This window comes from Aphelocoma coerulescens, chromosome 2 (genome assembly GCF_041296385.1).
Source record: "Aphelocoma coerulescens isolate FSJ_1873_10779 chromosome 2, UR_Acoe_1.0, whole genome shotgun sequence".
NCBI lineage: Eukaryota > Metazoa > Chordata > Aves > Passeriformes > Corvidae > Aphelocoma > Aphelocoma coerulescens.
Window position 1 is genome coordinate 55321930 of NC_091015.1, and position 22445 is coordinate 55344374.

Consider the following 22445-nt stretch of genomic DNA (forward strand, 5'->3'; position numbering starts at 1 on the left):
AGATTACCAGTTTAGTAGCCATGGATTAGTGGATTACTGGTTTGTATATGTAAGAATAAAATAATTCTTTTTAATTGCTGTAAGAGCAAAGTGCTGAGAGACACATGGCTGGTGTTTCTTGTGAATTAACATATACAAGGCTTTCAGATACAGAAACCTCTTCTTTGGTGGTTGAGAGAAGCATAAATGCCAGGATTGTCATTCATATGGTGAACTTTCAAGTAGTCTAGCATTTTTGAAAGCTGATGAAATCACTATTGTGTCTAAAATAAAGAAATAAGACATAGCCAGGCAAATTCCTGAGTTAACAGCTGTCAGAATTCCCATAATTTGACTGGCACCAATTTTGCATGGTTTCTGCAGTATATTTCACATTGCATTTGAATTTGAACTGCCTTGATTGTCACTCCAGGATAAATTACATCATAGGCAGCTCAGAAGATGACTTAGGAATATTATTAATAAAAATAAAGGCTTTCAAAGTAAAAGATACACAGTCAAATACTTATCTGGCTTACGCACACAATTTAGGAATCTTGTTCAAGTTTGACTGATATGCTGTTAGAATGATTTATTTGCACTGAAGACAAGTAGTACTCATTTGTAGATCCCTGAATTATACTAACTGTTTAAATGTGTTAAGAAGTGACACTATATGAGTAAACCTACTGAATCTGACAACAGGCCCTATCTCAGACTTCTGCCTATGGAAATCCTTCTCTCAGATCCTGCCCTTATCTATGTCTAGTTGACTCTGTTTTTGGCCAGCTAAACTCTTGGGGAGTGGGCTCTTGCAGTCAAGTGTCAGGCTACAAACAAGGTACTCTGGATGAAGCCTTATGCCAAAGTGAGATTGAATGTATAATTATGGTCACACTCAGAGACACCTGAGGATCCTTCATGGCAATTTTTGTGGAATACCAGTGATGTGTACTAATATAATATTAGCTGTGCTAGTATCACAAATACTAGTGTCTAAATCTAATGTCTGAAAACATTTGGTTTTCAGACTCCTGCAATGTATTTGATTTGGTTAAAAGAAAGTGCCAATCTCTACCTACTACCTAAAAGAGAAAAATTATAATATATATATGCAAAATATGAAGCCCAGCCTTTCCAAATGAAAAAGTAAAATTGATGAATTAAGTATTTTTCATATCTATCTGAATTATATGAAGAATTTGGATGGTTTAATAATGCCTCTTTTTGTGAGTCTTGACTGACATTTATTGTCACAATCATGGCAATGCTTGCTGGTAATAGAATGACAGATTACTGGCATCACACTCCTGCTGAAGGTGTGCCTTTCAGTCCTCAAATATGCAGAATACTACACAGAAAGCCACTAATGAATATTACAACTGTGGCAGTATAATCATTCTGCAGTGTGGGCTATAGAGGCAAATACTTTTATTTTCAAACATCTTTCAGCTTTTTTAACATGTGGAGAATTTTTCTTGTTCCTTCAATTCTCCCCTTGCACCAATAAAAATTACTGACAAATGCAGCCTTATTTGCAGCCATTAATTCTTAGTTGTACAAAATCACCTGAACAGTTTCCATCAAGTTTTTTTTCATTTAGAGGTAGCTTTTGTGTACTCTTTCATTAATCATAAAGGCTGCTTTAGATTTGACTGGACTTACTAGGTCAACAGACCTTGAATTGGAGAAGATAGTTTTATGGTCTACTGAGAAACTAGTTTTACATGGAAATGAAATACAAGAACAAGGGTTGGAAAATGTTAAGGCTGTGGTATAAAGTAAAACATACCTGTGTGAGCCAAGGACAGAATACTAGCCACTTTTAATTTCCTGACTTTTGTTAGCTTGTAATTCAGTGCTTTTATTTAAATGCTTTTGCCTGAGTTTTTACAACTTATTTGGAGAGACATATTGGCCAGCTTCTCAGCTACTGTATGCTGACAACAGTTAATCATGTGTTTCTTTGTCTTTTAGTGAAACTCAAGATTCTTATGTTTATGTTGTCTTATTTTTCATGATTTGTAGTATAATTAGGAGTGGCTGGCTTGGCTGTTTTTGGTGCTTTGTACGTATTAAGTTTCATTGCCCAGTATGTGGGAATGTAGACAGCATTTACCAGCTCATTAACCGCTTTAAATTGGCTGCAGAATGGATGATTTCCTGTCACCATCACAGGTCAGTGGATGCATTGCATTCTAATGGACTCTTTCTAGAATATTTGAAAAATGTTAAGCTACCACAGCCCTGATTGATTGATTGATTGATCGATTGGCATGATTTTTCTAATTTATGTGTGGTTTTTGTGGGGGGCAAATCCAGATAAGATAATAGGTTAATGTTGTTTTTATGAAGTCATAAAGGCAGATATTGACTAAGAAAACCTCACTAGGTGATCCTGTTCCTCTGCAAAATGTAAATATTTTATACATACACATCACATTTCCAGGACACTCAGTATAGGGTATGTTTGGACAAGGATGAAGTGCATATGACTGTGTGGTCTCAGTGGTATACTTGACCACAAGTAAGCCTCTGACCTGGATCTGTTCTTAGGAATTTCACAAGATCAGGAAGGGCGGCCTTTGATTCTCTGTGTTAAAAGTAGTGTCCTTCACAAAAGCCGTTGTATATTTAGCTGAAGAAATCCATAAACCTTATTTGCTCAGTGGACTATGGCAGGGTTGACACCATCATTCTTTCAAATGTTACACTTACTGAGTCATGGAAATTTGCATAGGTAGGTGATTTTGCTGTTCAGCTGAGTGTTTTCAATCATGTAGAACACATCATGAGAAAGAGCTTAAAAACGAGAAGACTCTGGGTTTGTATGAACTACAACTGGATACCTGAGTTTTCTTTTCTGAGTACTTGCCACGTAAAGAGCAAGCTTGGTGTTAGCTTCTGCTGGTTTGGCAGCAGGTAGAGTTGGGTGATTCTGGACTGTCATGTCAAGATTTCTAAAGTGAATAGAGACTTTTTACCAAAATAAGTCCCAATCAATTAGCAGCATGGAGAGAGCAGACGCTAATACTACAGTGATTGAATATACTTTCCTGTGCATGTACGCAGCACATACATAGAACTTACTTACAGGTGGCTGAATACTAAGAGATATTATGAGTTATGAAGTTAGCAGACCACAAAGCCCTTTATATTAGTTGCTAACTCTATCCAAGCTCAGCAAGATGCTAGTGAAAAGACATGAGAAAGCTTTATGCCTGTCTCGCAGGTTCATTAATTATAGATGCTTTGGATTAATCACATAGGCTCATCACAGAGTGTAATTTAAGATTACAGAATGCATCAAGTGGAATCAATCTGTATGTCATACTGCAAAAATGAGATAGATGTCATATATTAGATTTTATGCATTAACCTAAAAATCTTGCCACAAACAGTAGGACTTCTGCTATCCAGGATTCTTACTTAAAGGAATGTCTTTGATTTGTTTGTGTCACTGAAAACCACAGTACAGATTACAGACTCAAAGCTAATTTTTAAATGTGCTATTCAAGGTGCTTAGTGAAAAGAAAGTTGCTTTTCCTGAGTGTTGTTTGTTTTAACTGAAGTGATTTCCAAGCTGGTCTTTTCATAAATGTTTACAGCTTGACACTATGCTGAAATCACTCTTTGTTCATCACAGCACTGACACACCTGTGCTCACAACTTAAGGTTAATAGATCTGATAAATGGGTACTGAATATCTCTAGCTTTGGGTTGTAGTCATTATGTTCTCTGCTATTGGCATGTTAGGAGACTCTTAGACTGGGATTCCAAGAAATGTATAATTGTATACATATTTTTTTCCTGGCCTTGATGTATCATCATCATAATGTTATATACTATGTATTATGTTTTTATTTATATCTCTGTTCTGTTCTCAATTTTAAATGTCACGACCAAGCATTTCTAGTTTTCAGTTATTAATGCAATGACTGAATTTAACTGTTCTAGTTAAATTTAACTGTCCATACATTGCTATTATTGAAATTAGATTTCTCTGTCAACTTCAATATTGGAACAAGTTTGTTTTTTCAGCTTTTGCTTGTACAAGTTGAAGTTGGGTGTTCATGACACTCATTAACCCCCAAACAATATTTTATGTATCAGTATAATTTTAAAATTCTCAGTCTGTGATTGATTACCTTATTTTTAATATGCTATATCATATTACAGTTCACCTAATTTTTAATTTCCTTTTCTCTAATGCAGGGTTGGGAAGAAACTGTGGATGCTGCAGTTTCTTACTTGTTAAGAACTTGTTTGTCAAAGAGCTCCAAGGAGCAGGCCCTGACTCTCAGCAGCCAGTTGTCCATGCCCAAAGATACCAGCAGACTGAAGAAGAACATCACCCTCTTCTGTGATAGATTGGCCAAAGGCGGTCGCCTTTCATTAAGTACAGACTCAGCCACTCAGCAAACTGCTGTCATACCAGGTAAGACATGAAGTGCATGTACAAAATCCAAAATGTTTACTTGCATATTAAAACTAAAAATTTTGAACATTCTATTTTCTTCGCAGTTTGGTTTTCATTGATTGTGGAAACCAAACACAGATTGTGTTGCTGACAAGTAGAATGACTTAGGTAATAAGATAATTTTAAGTCTGAGGGATTTTTCTCATTCAACACTTGCTGTTGCTCTTACACAGTATGCACAGTAATGCAGCAAATGAAACCCAGAAGGTCATTGTTAACCTCTGAAATTCTTATCACTTATTTCTTTGCACTTTTCAATTGGATGTGTATGTGTGTATGTTTCTAATGTGATGGAAGAAAGGAAGAGTGAGAATTCCTGCTTTCTTGGTAAAGAAATTAATATATTTATATTAGTGGCTTTATGGCCTATCCATATGATAAATCACGAGGTAGTGATAACACTAAATAAAAAAAATCTGCAACTTTAGAAGGTACTAGTTGGCTGGGTGATACCTCACAGAAAGCATGAAATTGAAGATAAAACTAATTTAAGTATGTGTTGAGTAATATTTCCCATATAGAAAAATAACGTGGCCAAGATTTCACAGTGCACAATGATTTACATGAATGTCATGAAATTACTATTTTAAAAGGAAATTTTATTAATGTCCTTTTCTATGTTGCTACTTTTTAGTAATAGTAGGAGCAACATCACACTTTTTCTGTGGAGCCTGAAGTTTACTGTCTTTGTACTGTTGCAAAACGTTTTCTCCCTGTGTTTTCCTCCAGTGAGATAGATAGATAGATAGATAGATAGATAGACAGGTAGATAGATAGATAGTCTCTTAGTAAACATCAGATACTCCTAGTGACTTGGAAACAGGTATTTTTTTCCCAGCTTTCTGCTCTGAATTTGGATTGGCTGTTCATTCAACTTCATATTCTCCTAAACCATAGTATCACTATGGTCTTTGACCTCAGTGCCTTCCTTCTCCTGCAGCAGTCTTCACATCTGTAAGGAAAAGTTTGTATTTTATATTTTCATCATTCTTAAAACTGGAAGTTTATTATGTTGGCTTCATGGATATGGTTTTTGATACAGATTGGAGTTGTGTTAGGGCAGTATCTTGATTATCAGTATTTTGCTTTCTTACATTATGAAGAATAATTAAGTTCCTGTTTAATATAACATGGTGGTGTGTGCAATGTTTCAGCAGCTCAAAAGTCCTTATGTGCAGCCTTCCTTTGCATGTGCTACTATAAAGGATCTGGTAAAACAGCTTCAGACCATGCAATGGTAGAAATTCTATATACATATATTGTTTTACTTTAGTGTTTCACTGTTGCCATATCTGGAACCAGACTTGTAATCATGAGAAGCAAGGAAGTGAGGCAGAATAAGTGTCATATTGGCTCTACAAATTTCTGTTAGTATTTCTTTGCAGGACTAAAATATGTGTGAAGGGCATTTCTTTTGTTGAACTTTGATTATATAACCATTGTTTTTTCTTCTAAGAATTTTGGAAAGGTATACATAGCTGCAGTTCAATTTTTTCCACCTAAGCTAATAAGGTGAATTGATTTAATAAGGATCTTCACTTCTTCCTATTCAGTTGACCAGTGTTATTGAATTCAGGGAACTATGCAATTAGATTATAATTCTGTTAGGAAAAGAGTAAAATTTGTAAATATTGAAAAAAAAAATTAGAAGAAATATTGCTCTTCACAGACTTTGCATTTGCTCATTAACTGTTGAAAGAATATAATTTTTGAAAGAGGTCAACAATAAAAAATTTCATCTTAATTTAGAGGAGAAGCTCATTAGAGAGAAATACTTCTGTCAAATGCTCAGAATAGCTTAGTATTTAAGTAGTTACTCTCCAACAAGATGTGCTGTGTATTTTGAAACTGTGGAATGGACTGGAGAAAACTTGGAACTTCTTTTTGAGAATAAAGGTTTTACTGACACTTTTTAAACATGTTTGCCTTGTCACCTGTTCATGTTTTCTCTGGCCATCTCTACCTTGGCAAGTAATGTGGTCTGTTAGAAGCAGATCTGCAGGACGGAGGAGTTGAGGCTGGCAACATGACTTGTATCATTTCTGTGTTTCAGAACTAGCTCTGTGCGTGTACTGGTTCTTCATTAGCATTTGGAGTGCTCTAGGTACATTCCTGGAATTCATCTGCCTGGTTAGATTTACCTAAAAGAAATGAATTCCTGTGCTCAAGACCACTTGTCACTGTGAAAACAGTGTTATTACTGGGGACAATCAAAAACTTTGACTCACTGTTGAGTCCAGCTAAAAGCACCTGTTTGGTCTACACTTGGAAGAAATTGAGAATGATACCTTATAAAGGGAAACCAGTATACAAAATAACTGTATGCTGTTGAGTCAAGAGCTCTTTGATAATCCCGAGAAAACAGAGGAACTCCTTTTGCCAGCCCTAAAAGGAGAGAACTGGAATAGGTAGAGGAGAATGAGGTAGAACTATATGTGGAGAGGGAGACTGAGAATTATATTTGTATCTGAGGATTTATGGTTAAATACTGGATGTTAATGTAGGGGAAAGTTCTTCAGGATGTTTAAACTCCAAGCCAAGTGAAAGATGGGCACATAATTGTTCAGTAGGGTAACTGGAATTAGCTTGAGGATTTTGTTCAATGACACTTTTTCTTTAGCCCCTTCTTTTTCTTAATGATGAAAAAACCCTTTTTTCCATAGCAACCAACTTTAGAAAATTTCTTTTAAAGTGCCTAGGACCCTTCTAGTATTGCAGCACTGTAATAGTAGGTTCAATTTCTAGGAGTGATATTTAATATGTTCATGATGGTGTACCCTGAAATCTAGAGAAATTGCCTGAAGCCACATTGAAAAGCTGATGATTATCTTCTATTCTTTATATTAGAAGTGTGCAACTATTTGAAAGATGCCTTCAAAAGTAGTTGTCAGTATTTGTAGTTAACCCAAGACTATATGTTAGAGGTAGACCATGGTCTCTCCTGGGTCTGGTTTTGTTCACTGTTTTCTTCAATAGATTCAGTGATGGAATATGGGCATGAATGTTAAAATGGTGGTTTTGCAGCAAGCTTGCAGTAGTTTCAGGCATATTGAGGGAGCAATAATGCTGATCTTGATAAATAAGAGGAAGGATCTAAAGTTATTAAGATGGTTTTCAGTTGAGACAAGAGCCAAGGACTCTAGCAAGTAACAATCCGACAAACTAAAATGTGAGAAATAATTCTGTAAGCACTGTTGCCATAGGGATAGGCTCATGGGTGTTATATTGGACCAGCAACTGAATAAAAGACAGCAATATGTTACCACTAAAGGTAAATTCCAACTCTGGGTTGTAGTCATATGAATTCTAATGAGGAGATATGATTATTTCTTTCTATTCTTTGTGAGCAGGATTCACGGGGGAGCACAATTTAAGAGACCTAGACAAATTGAATAGAGTTCAGTTTTGTTTCTTCTGAGCGAAAAATAAAGAGAAATTTAAGGGGGGTCATGATAGCTTTCCAGTATGTAAGATGTTCTTATATGGGTGATTAAAATTGAATCAGTATCATTGGCTAAATATGATTATAACTGTAAACCACATCAAGCTATATCATGTACTGTGTTGCCTTTGGCAATGCGTAAATGGCTGGATGAGAGGAACGATGAGGGGTTAAGGGAGTGGTGCCAACCCAAAGTGTGGGTCAGTGCCAGGGAGGTGCTTGGAAAGGTGCTGTGGGCCACCCACATTGTCATGTATTAAGTTTAATGGGAATGAGAATTTATAGCATAAATCCTGATGACCTGCAGTGAGTTAATTCTGTAGCTTTTAATGGCCTCTTATAATATCTGTGTGTTTTTCAGGATTGCTTTTAAAACCTTGATGAGTATTAACTGTGGCTGTTTAAAGACTTGTTTAGATGTCAGTCTGATTGGAGCTCTGTTTACAATATCGCTTCACCCATATTTTGGGAAGCTCAGTTCTCTTCGACTAGAGTGTGATCCTGCTTTTCCTATAATAGTTCCTGATGTGATGTGCAAATAGCACCTGTATCAGTTCAAGCCTTTGTTCAAGCAAGGATTTTTAAATTTAAATAAGGACTTTGTTTTTCTTTAGACCATCATTTTTTTTCTGCCTTGTTTTCTTAACTCAACTTCAGTATTTTTTATCTCTTGGCTTCATTAGGAGATCATTATACTGTGCTTTAGCATGATTTGCTTATGTAGTTGAATATAACAGGAGCAGTAGAGAAAATATTATTTAACCAGAAAGTCAATTACTGAGCTCCATCACTGAAATCTGTGGAATGCCAAAGACTATTATCTTCCCAGATGGCTGAATCTTTAGAACTGAAATTACAAGGAAAAGGATGAATATTTTGCATCCAGAAATAGGACTTACAAATAGTTTTGTCTAAGTGTAATATTTGAAATTTGTATAAAGTTGGAGCTAGGAGGCAAGACGACTGCCCATCTGCCAGCCTTTGTGTTGCAATGGGGTTAACAGATCCAGGATATCAGTAACAAAGTTTATCTGGACTCTCAAACACCTAAAACAGTATCTCTTGATAACTTTTATAGTAGCTTAGTGTCCTTGTTGGAAGGGTTTCCCAGTGTTTGATATACATTGTTTTTCTTGCAAATCAATGTTTTATTTTGAATATTGAAAATGGAACTGGCAATTAATGATGTTCTTTAATTGTTTAAAACTTTGGAATATTTTTGGTACATTCCTTCAGTAACTTTTCTTTTATACTTACTGTGACTAAATTGTCGCAGTCTTTTGGTGATGATTTTCAATTTTACTCTCTGTTTTCCAAAATAGAATGCTTCTCCTTTCATCTGTGCAGGAAGTATATCGTACTGTACTCTGCCGTATCTCAATTTCAAGACCATTTTCTACATATTTGTTGCCTAACCAGATGTTTCCCATTCTGTATTTTTACAGAATCAGCATGGTAGTGTTTACTTGAGTAGATACTTTGTTTTCATAGTTTCTTAATTTATCAAGTTGATTATAATTGTAATTTGTATAGTCATGTTTCTGTAATTTAGATTATGAATGGATAAATGCAAACTTTAAAGGCAATGTGCTTTAGCACATTAAGTATATACATGCACCCACAATCTATATTCATGCTTTAGAAGACAGAAGTTTTTCTAGGGTTTCTTTTCCTTGCTTAAGCTTATAAAAACCTGTTTTCAAAATCCTGTTGTGGTATTTGTGAGTGAATACTGCCCATTTGAAAGCTGTTTTCTTCGCTGGAAAGCTGGGATGCAACAGAATGTGTCATATTCCTTAAGGAACTCTCTGTTTACATGCTATTAAACTTGGGGAGAATGTTAGTACTAATAAGAAAAACATGTGGATTTGAGATCCTGGAAGAACAATATTAATTTATATATAAGAAATAGACATAAATATTGCTGCAAGTTCTTAGTGTGCTGAGTGTACCTAAAGAAAGACTAGTATTAGTTAGTTTGATGTGAAGATATAGGATTTTTGTAGTTGCAAATTCCTCTCTTAGGCACTTAATTATGAATTCTTCATTGGTCATTAGGGGAAGGGAACATGCAGTACAAGTCAGGTATTCTCCAACTTTAATAGACTTAAATGCAGAATATCTTGAAAAATGTAGTGGCTTCTGTTTGTACTCACAGAGGTTCCAGTCTGTGTTTGTAATGTTATCTTGGTAGCAATTACAGTAACTTTTTTTTTCCCTGGAGAAGTTAGAATCATGTAGTTTGAATTTCAAGTAGCCTGAAACAGGCACAGATACAGAAGTTGGCCCTGAGGCCAAAACAACACTTTTGAACCAGTGGCAGATATTTGTAAAAATCATATGAGGCTGACAGAGCATGGTTTGAGATATTTTCCTGTAAAGTATTGTGAGCTTGAGATCATGATATGTTGTCAGTTTTGTGTAGCCTCCCATGGTGGTGCAAAGAAGTGTATAAAAATAGGGGGTTTTTCTCATAGATGTGACACAAGTCCAGTGTTTATTTCTGCAGAAGACTGTGGTCCATTATGAAGTGTGACTCTCATTTAAGATACTTTCCATATGCTTTCTATAGCAGTAAAATACTGAACTACTTTTTTTTTTTTCCCTTAGAAACCCTCAAAATAATGCTTTCAAATTTCTTTTTCCTATTTTAGATTCAATATATTGGGTATTCATAAAGCTTTTTAGGACTGCTTATTAAATCTAGGTAAGGAAGAGTATTCACAAAGCCTGCTGAAAGTACTTGAAAGGATTTTGTAGACCTGAGCACTGTTCAGCACTGACTGATGAAACTTTGGTCATTGACCAAATTAGATTCAGCATTTTACCTGTCTTTATCATAGGGCTCTTCACCTGTTTCCACTATTCCCTACCTGCTTCCATTCAAGTAACATTTACAAAAGTGACTAAAGGACATTGGTATGTATCTGTGAACTCAGGAAATCTAAGCCTTAATAATAGTGTATTTTTCTCTTTGAAAATCAGTTTGCTAAGGACTTCTTTCTTAGATATACCTGGAGGCTTTTACTGCCCAAAACACTGTGTCAATTCATTCCTAGGGAATTCTTAGCACAGGCCCTTAAATATGAAACTGACATTAAGTGACTTTAACTATTGTGAGGCAAACTCTAACTCATCTTTTCTAATTTCCTTAAAATCATACGGATTGATCAATTAAATAACTTTATGGATTTCCCTGGGAAGTGAGCTGTTTACTAACAGTGAAAAAGTATTGTTTTCATGGATAATATAAAACTGAACTCCTCATTTAAACAGAAAGACAGTAAGATTTTTCTTACATTTGCTGGCTAAATTTATTTAATGTATGTGTATGGAGTATAGCTATGTGTCACTGAGGTATTGCATTCATTATTCTTCATTTTCTTAAGTGCTCAAAACTTGTATTTACCTGTTTTGAAAGTTAATGTATGTTTGCAGGTTGGGAACTTGTGTACTACTTGCATTGAAACCCAAACTGATCCATCATCACTGTATAAGTCTTTTTGAAACTCCCATATTTTGCACACTGCCTTAAGGCTAACAAACATTTGGTAAAATGTATACTTTCTATCTTCTCCTTTTAGTTCTTCCTTCTAGTAAGGCTACCAGTATGGCTCTGATTAATTTTTTTTCCCCCTTTGGTTTTCCTCAATTATTTTCTGTATATCTCCTCTCTACATTGGGCTTCACTGCTTTCCTTCTCCATCCTGTGCCCTTTGATGTCCATGCAGCTCCATGCACAGTCCCTTCACTGTGATAGTTGGAGCAAGTAACCCTAGCACTAGCCACCCAAGGGAGTAAATGACTCTGACAGAGAGTAGCAACAAAAGGGTAGGAAGACCTTTTCTGATCAGCTGTCAATTGGGTCCCCCAAAGCAGTAACCGCAGGGAAAGTCCTGGGGGTACCAGTCTGGGTCTGTCAGGCAAGGAGATTTTAACAAGGCTTGCCAAGAGTGTAACAGATACTAAATCCATAAGCACTGCGATCACTGTGTACTTCTGTGACCAATTTGTGCAGCTCTGTGTGGCTGAGCTGTTGTGCCAGTTTAAACATAGCCTTCTTCTCTCCATCTAATTGCAATGATAATCACATGAGAATGATAAGAGCAAAGAAGTTGCTCTGACTCTTACAGCCCTTAGCATTGTCATGCACTCCTGTTAAACTGTGTTGGATCAGCTAACAATGAGACATGATATAGTATATAATGGAACATGATACAGTGCTGCAGCTTTAATTTGACTTCTATTTCTTCGTGTTTAAAATATTTTTTCAGAAAACTATCAGCTGTTCACGATGAACAGTTCTATCTTAATATAAAAGCCTAGAAATGAGTGAATAGTAATGTATCAAACATTTTAAATGAATTGTTTGGGTTTTATTTTTGAGACTAAAATATGTCCCTTGCCCCATAAAGCTGATTTAGTGAAAAGGAAGGGGAGTAGCAAGTCATTAGGGAGAATTTTGGGAGAGCTTACAGCAACAAGTTTTTGTGGTTGCTTAAGAAAAGCTTAAGACCAATTTAGTGGAGCCAGAAACTTGATTGTTTGGCTCTCTGATGTGGATCATTGCTCCCTGTAATTTCTTTCCATTGTAACTTCCTTAGCTCTTTAAAACTTTTATTTCTATTGTTTTAGTAATTTTGGTCATTTGTTATGTGGAAAGGAAAATTGAACTATGCAGAAAATAAGTGACATTCCCAAGGTCATAGTGTAATACCTGTGTATAAACAGAGTTCAAATATGCTGTGCAGTCTGGTGTTGTAGCTCCTACGTATGCTTCAATTTAGGTGTTTTACTGATAAAACACAGATTACAGATTAATAGATTGTGGTGAGGCTAACACATCGCAGCCTGTTCTTACATCATTTGGCTCGGTTCAGGCAAGCACACTGAAAACTGGAAATCTGAATATCAGACATGGGAAGAAAGCAGGGAACAATGTCTAAGGTGGTCTTTAATTTTAATTCACTTAGTCAACTTTCATCACCCTGCAGGACTCAAATGATAGCTCTCGAAGTGGTTAATTTTCAGGGATTATATAAATAGTAGTAAAGCACTGGATTTTTTTTTTTTTTAATTGGAATGAAGACACTGATAGAAAATATATGCATTTTTTTTCAGGGCATTTCAAGTTCCACTGCTGTGAAAAGGGGCAAAATAAGATGGAAAAGTAACAGGACACGTTTTTGTGTAGGGTTGTGAAAAGGTTTTTATTATGTTGTTTAGAACATCTCCCCTCCTCAATTGATATTACAGCTGGCAAAAACCACAGGGGGAAAGAGTACAAAGGTTAAGAAGGCTAAAGCAATAACATTTTTTAAAAAATGAATAATTTAAAGAGGAAAATGTCATGCATAATGAATAAAAAAGAAATCCCTCTTGAGATATGGGATTCATTCATTTGTGGTACTATGAAATTTAGTTGGCAGCATTGCAATTCCAACTTGCCTCAACTAAGTACAGTTCGGATCAACACATTAGTGCCTTGGTGTGCATGATTCCATTGCTGGCTCTTTGCGTTGAAATCCATTAAATTTTAATATGTCCTACTTAGGTGTAAGTGGTCACAAATGATTCATAATGTTGAGGTAAGCTTTTGGTGAAAATAATTGTCAGTTGAAAAAATTTCCCCTAATGACCCTGGTTGTCACTGGACTTTATTTTCTGTGTTGTTTGAAACCTTTAGAGACCACAAGCAAAAATAAACTTCTAAAATCCATGTTAATAAGGTAATTGTTCAAAACTATAGAAAAAGTATTGCTAATGGAGAAGGTGTACAGTCACTGACCTTCCATTTCAGAAGATTCAATAGTAGCGGGTAAAAAAAGCAAAGCTAAAACCTGGATAGTTATTTTAAGAGGCTGCAAAAATTATGTCATTTTTTAAAAAATAAAGCCAAACTTTAATAATGTAGCACAATAATTTTATTTCAGGTATGATATTAATGTAGACCCAGTCTTGTACGTCTAGTCAGTCTTTGGATTTCCACTTACCAGATTTTTTGGTTCCTCTAAGCTTTCCTATGCTGTGATATTTGAAAAACAGCCTATGAGAACAGCTTATATGATGAAGCGCACTGGTATTTGTGCATGAGCTGTAGGCATTTGAAGACCATAATTAGCTCTGCAGTTTGGAAGACAGTACTTTTCCTTTCCAGTCCCTATCTGGACAAGACCACCAAAAAATTACAGGGACTGTCTACTTTTCATAAGTGCAACCATGGCAAATTATCCATCGAGAAAAAGTTAGCAAGTGAGAGATAATACAGAGGGATGAAGCAGGATATGTCAAGTATAATGACTTACTCAGTTTCTTCTGACTGGAAGTAGCATCCTTCAGTCAGCAGAGATGCAACTGTTCACACGTCAGGAGATGCTGTGACCATTATTTTAGGTACCACAAGCACTTATTTTGCATTTGGTTCTATTCTTGATTTTCTGGCATGTTTAGGTTGAGTAAACCTGACTATTCTCTTATGCTGCCATAAATTAGGTGCACCTTAGCTGAAATTGCTAGTGTTACATTATTATAAACTGTCCTGAGCAAGTGTGCCCAGAATGAGATAGTCATTTGCATAATTATTTTTTTTGTGTATGTTATCATTAAATTTGTCTTACAGCTTTTGAAGGTCTGTTTGGTCTTCAGTTAAAAAAAATTTAAAAATAATAGAAAAACCACTTGAGCAATAAAGGTATTAATGGTTTTTTTTTCCCCTTAATGTTCAGGTCACTTTAAAATGAAGGTGTTTGTATATGTGGGATTGATTTCATAATTTCTATTGTGTAGGCAGGGTAAGTAACATGTATGAGTCTGTGGAACTGTGGTGAATGAACAGTGTAAAACTATATGTACATCACTAACACCATTTCCAGTGTATTTGCTCTTCCACATTACCATAAAGGAGTCCAATAAATCTAAACCTAGTGAAAATTTCGTATTTTTTACATGCAGAACTGATTTTTCAATTACTTCAGACTTTTTCAGAGCCTAATCCAAATCCTGATGAAATCTGTGGGAGTTTTTCCATAGACTTCAGTAAGCTTTGGCTCAGGCTCCCACTTTTCAATTTTTCAAACAGATTTGCCAAAAATCTGCAGAGAGCCAGGCACTTGGAAAGTTTTTACTTGCAAAGTACAGCTGGTTTTGAGTTGCATACAGGAAAGTTCCCAGTGCTTTTTTGAAACAGAAAAAAGTAGCTTTAAAGGTCTTATAACTTTAGGTAAAAGAGTGGCTTTAACATTTGAAGCTGAAATTGCCTTGGGTCTTAGTCTAAGCATGACAAACTCTGTTCTAGAAGATTGTTTTTAAAATGCATAACTATATGATAACAAAGCTTTGAACTGCAGTTTTATTATAACTTTAGCTAAGATTTTCTTGGGTTATGAGTTTCAGAGAGTTGGGGATGTCTGTACTAATAAATGATTTTTCTTTTTGTTTTGGTTTTTTGGTTTTGGCTTTTTTTTTCTTTTTCTTCTTCTTTTCTGCAGTGGAAAACTACACTTCAATTAAAGAATTATTCCCTGAGGTTAACTGCACTAATTTGAGAGAGAGCTCTTGAACTTCAGGGAACATATTATGCAGCCAGATCCATCTGGCGAAGTAGGGCAGTTTTCACTGCCTCTGGGTGGTTGGATCTCAGACTTGGAGGTAGATGTGATTGGACATGCTGGGTTTTAGAGACTGTGGGACACAGCCAGTGCCTCAGCAAGCATCGCTCATACCCTTGCATATCAGCCTAAGATTAGAATAGTGGCATTTTAAGGTAGCATCTTGGGTTGTGGATGACAGTGAGGTATAGAATCTCTCTCAATGTCACTTCGAGTTTTTTGTCTTTCTGAGTGATCACCTCTAGCACATACTGGATGCCAATCAGGCTGCAGTAATGTTCCTCAGTAGCTACATTGTGAATTGCACCCCAATGGTCTTACAGATTTTTCTTAGGGAGAAAAAGGGCAATATCCTCCAGAATTTGAATGCCTGACATTGTTCAAAGCTGTGTATCATCAGTATTGAGCTTGCAGATTTTTTTTTTCTGAATTTTTAAAGAATGAGAGCATGTTTATGACTGTTGAGTTTTTTGTGAGCAGTCAGCTGTAAGTCTACTCGTGAGCCTGGTATCAGTGGTTCAGCTAATGTTCACATGGTAAGCGAAGGTCCATAAATACAAATTTCCCTTGCCCCTGTGTTTATTTGGACTCACCCATCCCTAAAACTTTGAGCTGGAAAATGTAATCAAATCAAACATATGAGGTGCTTCATGACTCTGGCAGATTTAAATTTTTTAAAAAAAAATCATTCTTTTCTTCCTAATTGTGTCCTGGCTGAAACAGAAAGACTGGTTATAAGAGGGCATGCAAAACCAAAAAATCACATAAACTTGAATCCTTAAGGTTTTGTTTTGATTCAGTTGCACTTTGAGGCAAAAATTTAGCTCACCCTCTACTAATTAGAATATTGCTGAGGAACTAATAAGAAAGTAATGTGTAGTTAGCTAGATAATGCTGAAGTACTTTTTTTAGGATTGTAAAAACCTTCAGCAAACTGGTAAAAACCACAGGCTTGATGAGTTTCATGCGATTATCATGGTAGGCTGCATATCTGGTGGGTGTTTGCTGCCTGTTATAAGTGCAAATACCACAGCAGGGTGCATTGCCAGGAGCTCACTGTCTTTTGATGAAAGATGTACTTTATTAATTCTGACCCTAACCAAAGCTTGACTTATTCCACTTTAAGAAAACTAGTTAACTGTAAATTAGAGATATCACCAAAAAGGGTATTACTTCAAAGTTGGGAAATGATTAGGGGGATGTTCCACTGTTTTAATTGAGTTTCAATTTTAATGACTTACTGTCTTCTATGTAACAATAAACAGCTGTGCCACACTCTGTGTTTCAAAGGACATTTACTCAGCCTTTAAATTTACCATTAGAGATCAAAGAGAAGGTCTGATGTATATGGATGATGAAGGATGCCTCAATTCAAATGGATGGGTGAACAGAAATAGTGCAACTGGAGGTAATAAATATTATGAACAACCTTTTTAATGTAAGTTATGTGGTGCTGAACTTTATTAAATTTTATAGCTGCACTGAGAAATCTTTTGTGTTTATCTTAAAACTATATCAGAATACTGATAAGCATGTGTTTCTTCTAGCACTTTTTTCAAATAAACTTTTCAGTCAAAACTGAGGGGTTTTTAAGTAAAAATAATTGCTGGTGACATTCTTGAAAGTAGCTTAGAAATAAATGGATGCTTGAATTACATATAGGAATTTGTGAAGGATATTTTGGGGTAAAGCCTTGCTGAATGATCAGACTTTCCAACCTTAAAATCTATTTAAATAGGTATGAATTAGTTGGGTTTTATTTTCTCTAAAATGGAGCAGATTTCTTGTAACCAGAGTAGTCATTAGGGGTATTAGGTTGCATCAGAGATGCTTAAATGAAGTTATGAACTGGCATTCTCATTTAAATCAGGTCATTAATAAAGCATGGAACAATGTGACAGAAGTTACGTGGGAGATTAAAGTTAGTGCAATAAATTAAGTTAGATATCCTGGATCTGTTTGCATTCTATCAGAAAGTGTTGCAATGGAGGAGATTCTATGGAGTAATGTAAAATAGACTGCAGCCAGTTAAGATCTAGCAAGGTTCATACAACGTGTTACAGACAGGATTTTCTTAGGCTCCTGTGATTAAAAGTCCTTTTGAGAGTAAGACAAGTTCTTGTGATGCCTTTGGCAGTAAACAACTGCCATGTTTCCCTACAAAGGAACTGTATTGGCAGAATTAATACTTTGCAATAATTTCCCAGTCTGAGGAGAAAAAATGAAGCAGTTGTGCTTGGTTATTTCGTTTAATTAGTTATCAAGGGAAAAATGCTTGTTGTACAATTTTACAACAGATTTCTCAAATATTTCCAAATAAAAAATACTAGTATCTATGTCAAAAAGAGCCTTGTTTTTGGTTGTTTTTGCAGCACATTAAAAACAGTTTTCTTATTGCTTAGTGTGAAATTGATTCTCATGTGGCTAAGTTGATTCTCTCTGGCTATTGAATTGTATATACATGATATAATTTTGGTTAGTGTAGTTACAGTGTATACTGTAATCCCTGTGATGAAATAGAAGAGGTGTTCAGTTATACTATTCATCGTTAATCTACTCTGAATTTGGGTCCATGGTATATAGAAGATATTCTTTCCAGTGTGTGCTTTGTGAGTCACTGTAAAATAGGAAGCTTTTTTTGTAATACAGCATTGCCAAACCAAGAAAGCACTTTGTTTGTTGGGTCAAATAATTCTTATTTAATGCAGGTATGTGACTTCAGCAGGCATGACCATCAGTGGTTGGGAAGAGGTGTTGAGGGAGTGAAAATAATTCATTTGCAGACCAGTGGTAAAGTCATGCTAAGGAGAGCTTTGTTACGTCTGGCACATTTGTTAATATGCAGGAAAGATCTTTGTTGTTGATGCTGCTTATGATGCTGTATTTTTGTCAGTTCAAGAGTTTATCTTAGTAGAAGGAAAAAGGAATAGTTATAGAGGTATATACAAGTAAGACTCACCATGGTAGGCTGCTTTAAGAAATTCTTGGCAGGTGCAGCAGTCTGGTCTTTCTGAACAGTGAAATAATTGCTTTGATCAACAAGATAAGGGTGGAATCCTGGCCCTATTGAAGTCACTGGGAGTTTTGCCATTGACTTAGTCAGGATTTCTTCTGTTTACTTGACAGTTCTCTGTTACTGTTCTACTCACATTCATGTAGTGGTTGGTAACCTGACTTAGTGGAATGGATAAGAGTGAACCCTGAAGTAGACTTCTTTTAAAAGTATTTTCAGAGTCTGGAATTCCAGCAGGGAGGTCTTTTATCAGTGTTTGGACAAAAGGAAGGTGTTTTTTAGCTTACTGCAAATTTGATGTCAATAGAAAGGAAAACACAAATATGGAATTCCATTTTGGGAGGAAAGAAACTAGAGGACTGCAGAAGCCTCATTTTTCCTTGTAACTTTGATGCCATGATGGCAGTGCTATACTCGTCTTTGTGACAAGTACAGAGACAAAAGTATAAAGAAAATATGAAAATTGCATTCATTTATTTTTATTGATTCCTACTAAGCACCAAATAGGAAACACTCAGTATGTAGTATTAATAGCTGTCCCAAACCCTTTGAAAAGACTGACTTGAGCAAATCCCACAAATTTGTTGAAATCTTCGAATGAGAAGCAGCTAAGGATCAATTGGGGAAGAGAAGAAATACAAAGAATCGGAATGTACTTTATTACTTTTAGTTATAATTATACATTGCATTTGTTGCAATTCAAATACAAGGAATCTAATGATATGTTATCACTTGTACCATGGGCTGTAATAGAGAGGGCTTTTTGTGTAACTGGTACTTAACAAATTCAACCATTTAGCTGGTGCACAAAAACCCCCACAGGTGTTAGAGAGTTCACAGGATAAAATGGACAGTTTGCTTTAAGTAGCATTTCATGTTAGAGAAAGTGCAGATGCTGCTGCAAGATGTATTATATTTCCATAATCAGTGATAGATAACAAGAATTGTTTAACAATCCATATCCTATGTGTGCACTTAAGCCATGGGCAGATCAATAAAAAAGCATTAAGCCTGGTGCCAGCTGAAGATATTATACCTGCAGGCTGTTTGGCTACAGAACGGAAACTGGAGCTGGATTTCAGTAACTCTATTTAGGTAAATCATTATCTAGACAATGTCTTTTCCAATTTCTCTTTTAGTTCTGGGTCATTTGGAAAGGGAAAAATCTATATTTGGCCAATGAAGTTTCTTTTTTAGCATTTCTAACAAATAATTTTTCTATATATGAACAAAGTGCTAGTGTTTTAATGTAAATGTTGTAGTGCTTCATAAAAATAATATAATCACTTTATCTTTTATTTGAAGTTATTCCTGAGTTCATCTGTTAAAATTAATTAAAATAATCTTTCTCAAGGCTTTGAAAACCTCTAATTTGTTTTCATATACTCAGAATGTTGAGGGATGTGTTGTGTTCGAGATACTGGTCTGATTTAATAAATTTTCAGTGTGGAAGAAAGTACATTGGCCTGTAGGGAACTGCTTGTTGAATATGAAGTTATGATCAAAACTTGAAGTTTCAGAAAAGAACAGAGTTAAAAAGACTTTGGAACATGATCAGATGGGACACTGAATCTTCAAGTGAAGAAGTCTTAGACTCTCAAGACAGGCTACTATTGCTCTGCTTCACTTGTTATTGTAAACATGACCAAATTAAAGCAAAGGGGCAGAAAACACTTTTTTACCAATGAAATGTATCCTTGGCCTTTGTTTCTTCTGTGTTTGAAGTCATTAAGCTTATTTCATGGAGGGGAGCCAAGACAACCTAGTGTGTTTCAGCAGTCGTGAGAGAAGGTTACTTGAAGAGAATCATAATGCCACAGACATTCAGTGAGCTTGGCTATACAACAAATTCTTTATATGAACACAGACTTTTAATGGAAGGAAATTAAGAAGCATGATGTTTTCATAGTGGTGATTTGTGGCATTTTTGGTGGGTGTTGTTTTTTTTTTTATAGAATTTGTCCCCCATCAAGTTACTGTTTTTAATTAAGGAGTCAGATCTTACCAAGGTCAGGAGGAATTTTGGTGCCGTTGGAGTAAAAGTTGATATCAAGTCCAAAAAATCCCCAACCCATCAGTCAAAATGATGTAATTGTTTTTCCATATTGAATACTTCTTCTGTCTAATGAGATGAAGAGGACAATATTTGATAATAGTGTTTGTAGTAAATTTGACTCTAAAATATTTAGATAACTTTAGATATCCCACAATTGTGGGCACTAAGAGATTGCTCATGCTGTTAATGAACTGTCAAAAGAATTTGATATCACTATCGTAGGTGTGAAGTCAACAAGCTGCAGTGACGATCTTTGGATGCCGTATTTTTAAATGATCTTTGGTTTGCCACTCAGATACAGGTATTTGGACTAGTTAGTTTCTTTCAAGTAATGTGCAAGCAGAGAAAGTATAGCTAGTAATTCAGTGTTGTGGCAAGATGGTTTAAAGAAAGGTGGACTGTAAAAAGAACTGGTAAAGGAAAAGTGACATTGCTGAAGTATAGGAGAAGCAGCAGGCATGGTGTTGTTTTAATCAGTGGCTTCATAAAGTCCACCAAATAATTTAAAGCATATCAATGTTTGCAAAATCCTACCTTTGTTTGAGAATGGCTTTAGACAATAAAAACCAATTTCAAATAATATTTAACTTTCCAAACCAAGTAGTGTTTATAGCCTATGAAAAGGGATACTAGTATGTTCTTTTGGTCTAGTTCTGTAACATGGTGTATTGAGTATTGTATGGCTGGGTTTTGGTAGCGGGGGCTGCAGGGATGGCTTCTCTGAAAGGCTGCCAGAAGCTTTCCCCATGTCCAACAGAGTCAATGCCCGCCAGCTCCAGGACAGACCCATCTCTGGCCAAGACCCAGCCCATCAGGGATGGTGGCACCACCTCTGGGATAATGTATTTGAGAAGGGGGAAAAAGGCTGTTAAACTTCAGCTGGAGAGAGGAGTGAGAATGTGTGAGGAAAATCAGCTGTGCAGATGCAAAGGTCAGTGGAGAAGGAGGTGGTGAAGCTACTCCTGGTATACAGGAGCAGAGATTCCCCTGCAGCATGTGGTGAAGACCATGGTGAGGCAGCAGTACCCCTGCAGCCCGTGAAAGCAGATGGTGGAGCAGAGATCCACCTGCAGCCCATGGAGGTGGATGTGCCCAAAGGAGGCTGGGACCCCATGGAGAGTCTGGCCTGGAGCAGGCTCTTGGCAGGACCTCTAAACTTGTTTCCTCTCTTTTTTTCTTGATTGGTGTGATTGGGCAAAGCAAGCCATAAGATCTTTCCAGTTTCATATTATTTGTCCAATACTTTTAGTTGTATTTTGAATAGCATGTTTGATAATTTAGTCTTTATCTTGCTTCGTATGGTTTCCTTGAAGATGAGGTCGACATTTCTAAATTATTTTTTATTTAAAATAAGCATTACAAAATGTATGTTTAAGTTGAAATAGACTTTCTTTTGCGTGTACTGATGTTGTACAAAACAAAGAAAAATGTGATTTGGAGGGGAAGGGAAGTAGGGACTGCCCTTTGCATACAATTTTCACTTTTTACTTTAGCAGATTTCAGGGTATCCAATCACATTTAGAAATATAGCATTTTTAAAAAATGAGTAGGCCCTTGTCCTGGTCAAACTAAAAGATGATACTTAAAAACTAGAGAGTTGATTGAGAGAATTAAATAAGCATAAGGCATAAAAGTAGCAGACTGAGAGCATCACTTGCTCTGTCACTTTATTTATTATCTTAGACAGTAGCAGCAATTTCAGCTTTTAAATAAAATGAAACAGAACAGTTAATCCGGTGCCTGCTCATATAAAAAGCCACTTTGTTTCAGACATAGCATTTTTATTGTAAAAACAGACCTTGCTTTTTAGAAAAAAAAAAAAAAGCAGCTGGATTTGAACCGAGTTCTCCCTAACTATTCATTATCCT

At 35.9% G+C, this 22445-nt stretch overlaps 1 protein-coding gene across 15 annotated transcripts in view; it reads left to right on the top strand.

Moving 5' to 3' along the window:
• The window catches only part of BBS9 (Bardet-Biedl syndrome 9), a 288845-nt gene that overhangs the window by 141801 nt on the left and 124599 nt on the right, over nt 1–22445 (top strand). For 14 of the 15 annotated variants that reach the window (XR_011149049.1, XM_069007583.1, XM_069007584.1 and 11 more), the window contains one exon: nt 4195–4417. Coding sequence is in view for 14 of the 15 variants with exons in the window: in XM_069007583.1 (XP_068863684.1) it covers nt 4195–4417 (223 nt within the window). In the remaining variant the exon portion in view is untranslated. Of the gene's footprint in view, nt 1–4194; nt 4418–15388; nt 16302–22445 lie in introns of those variants that run through there. The other variant, XM_069007586.1, reaches the window with a different exon arrangement.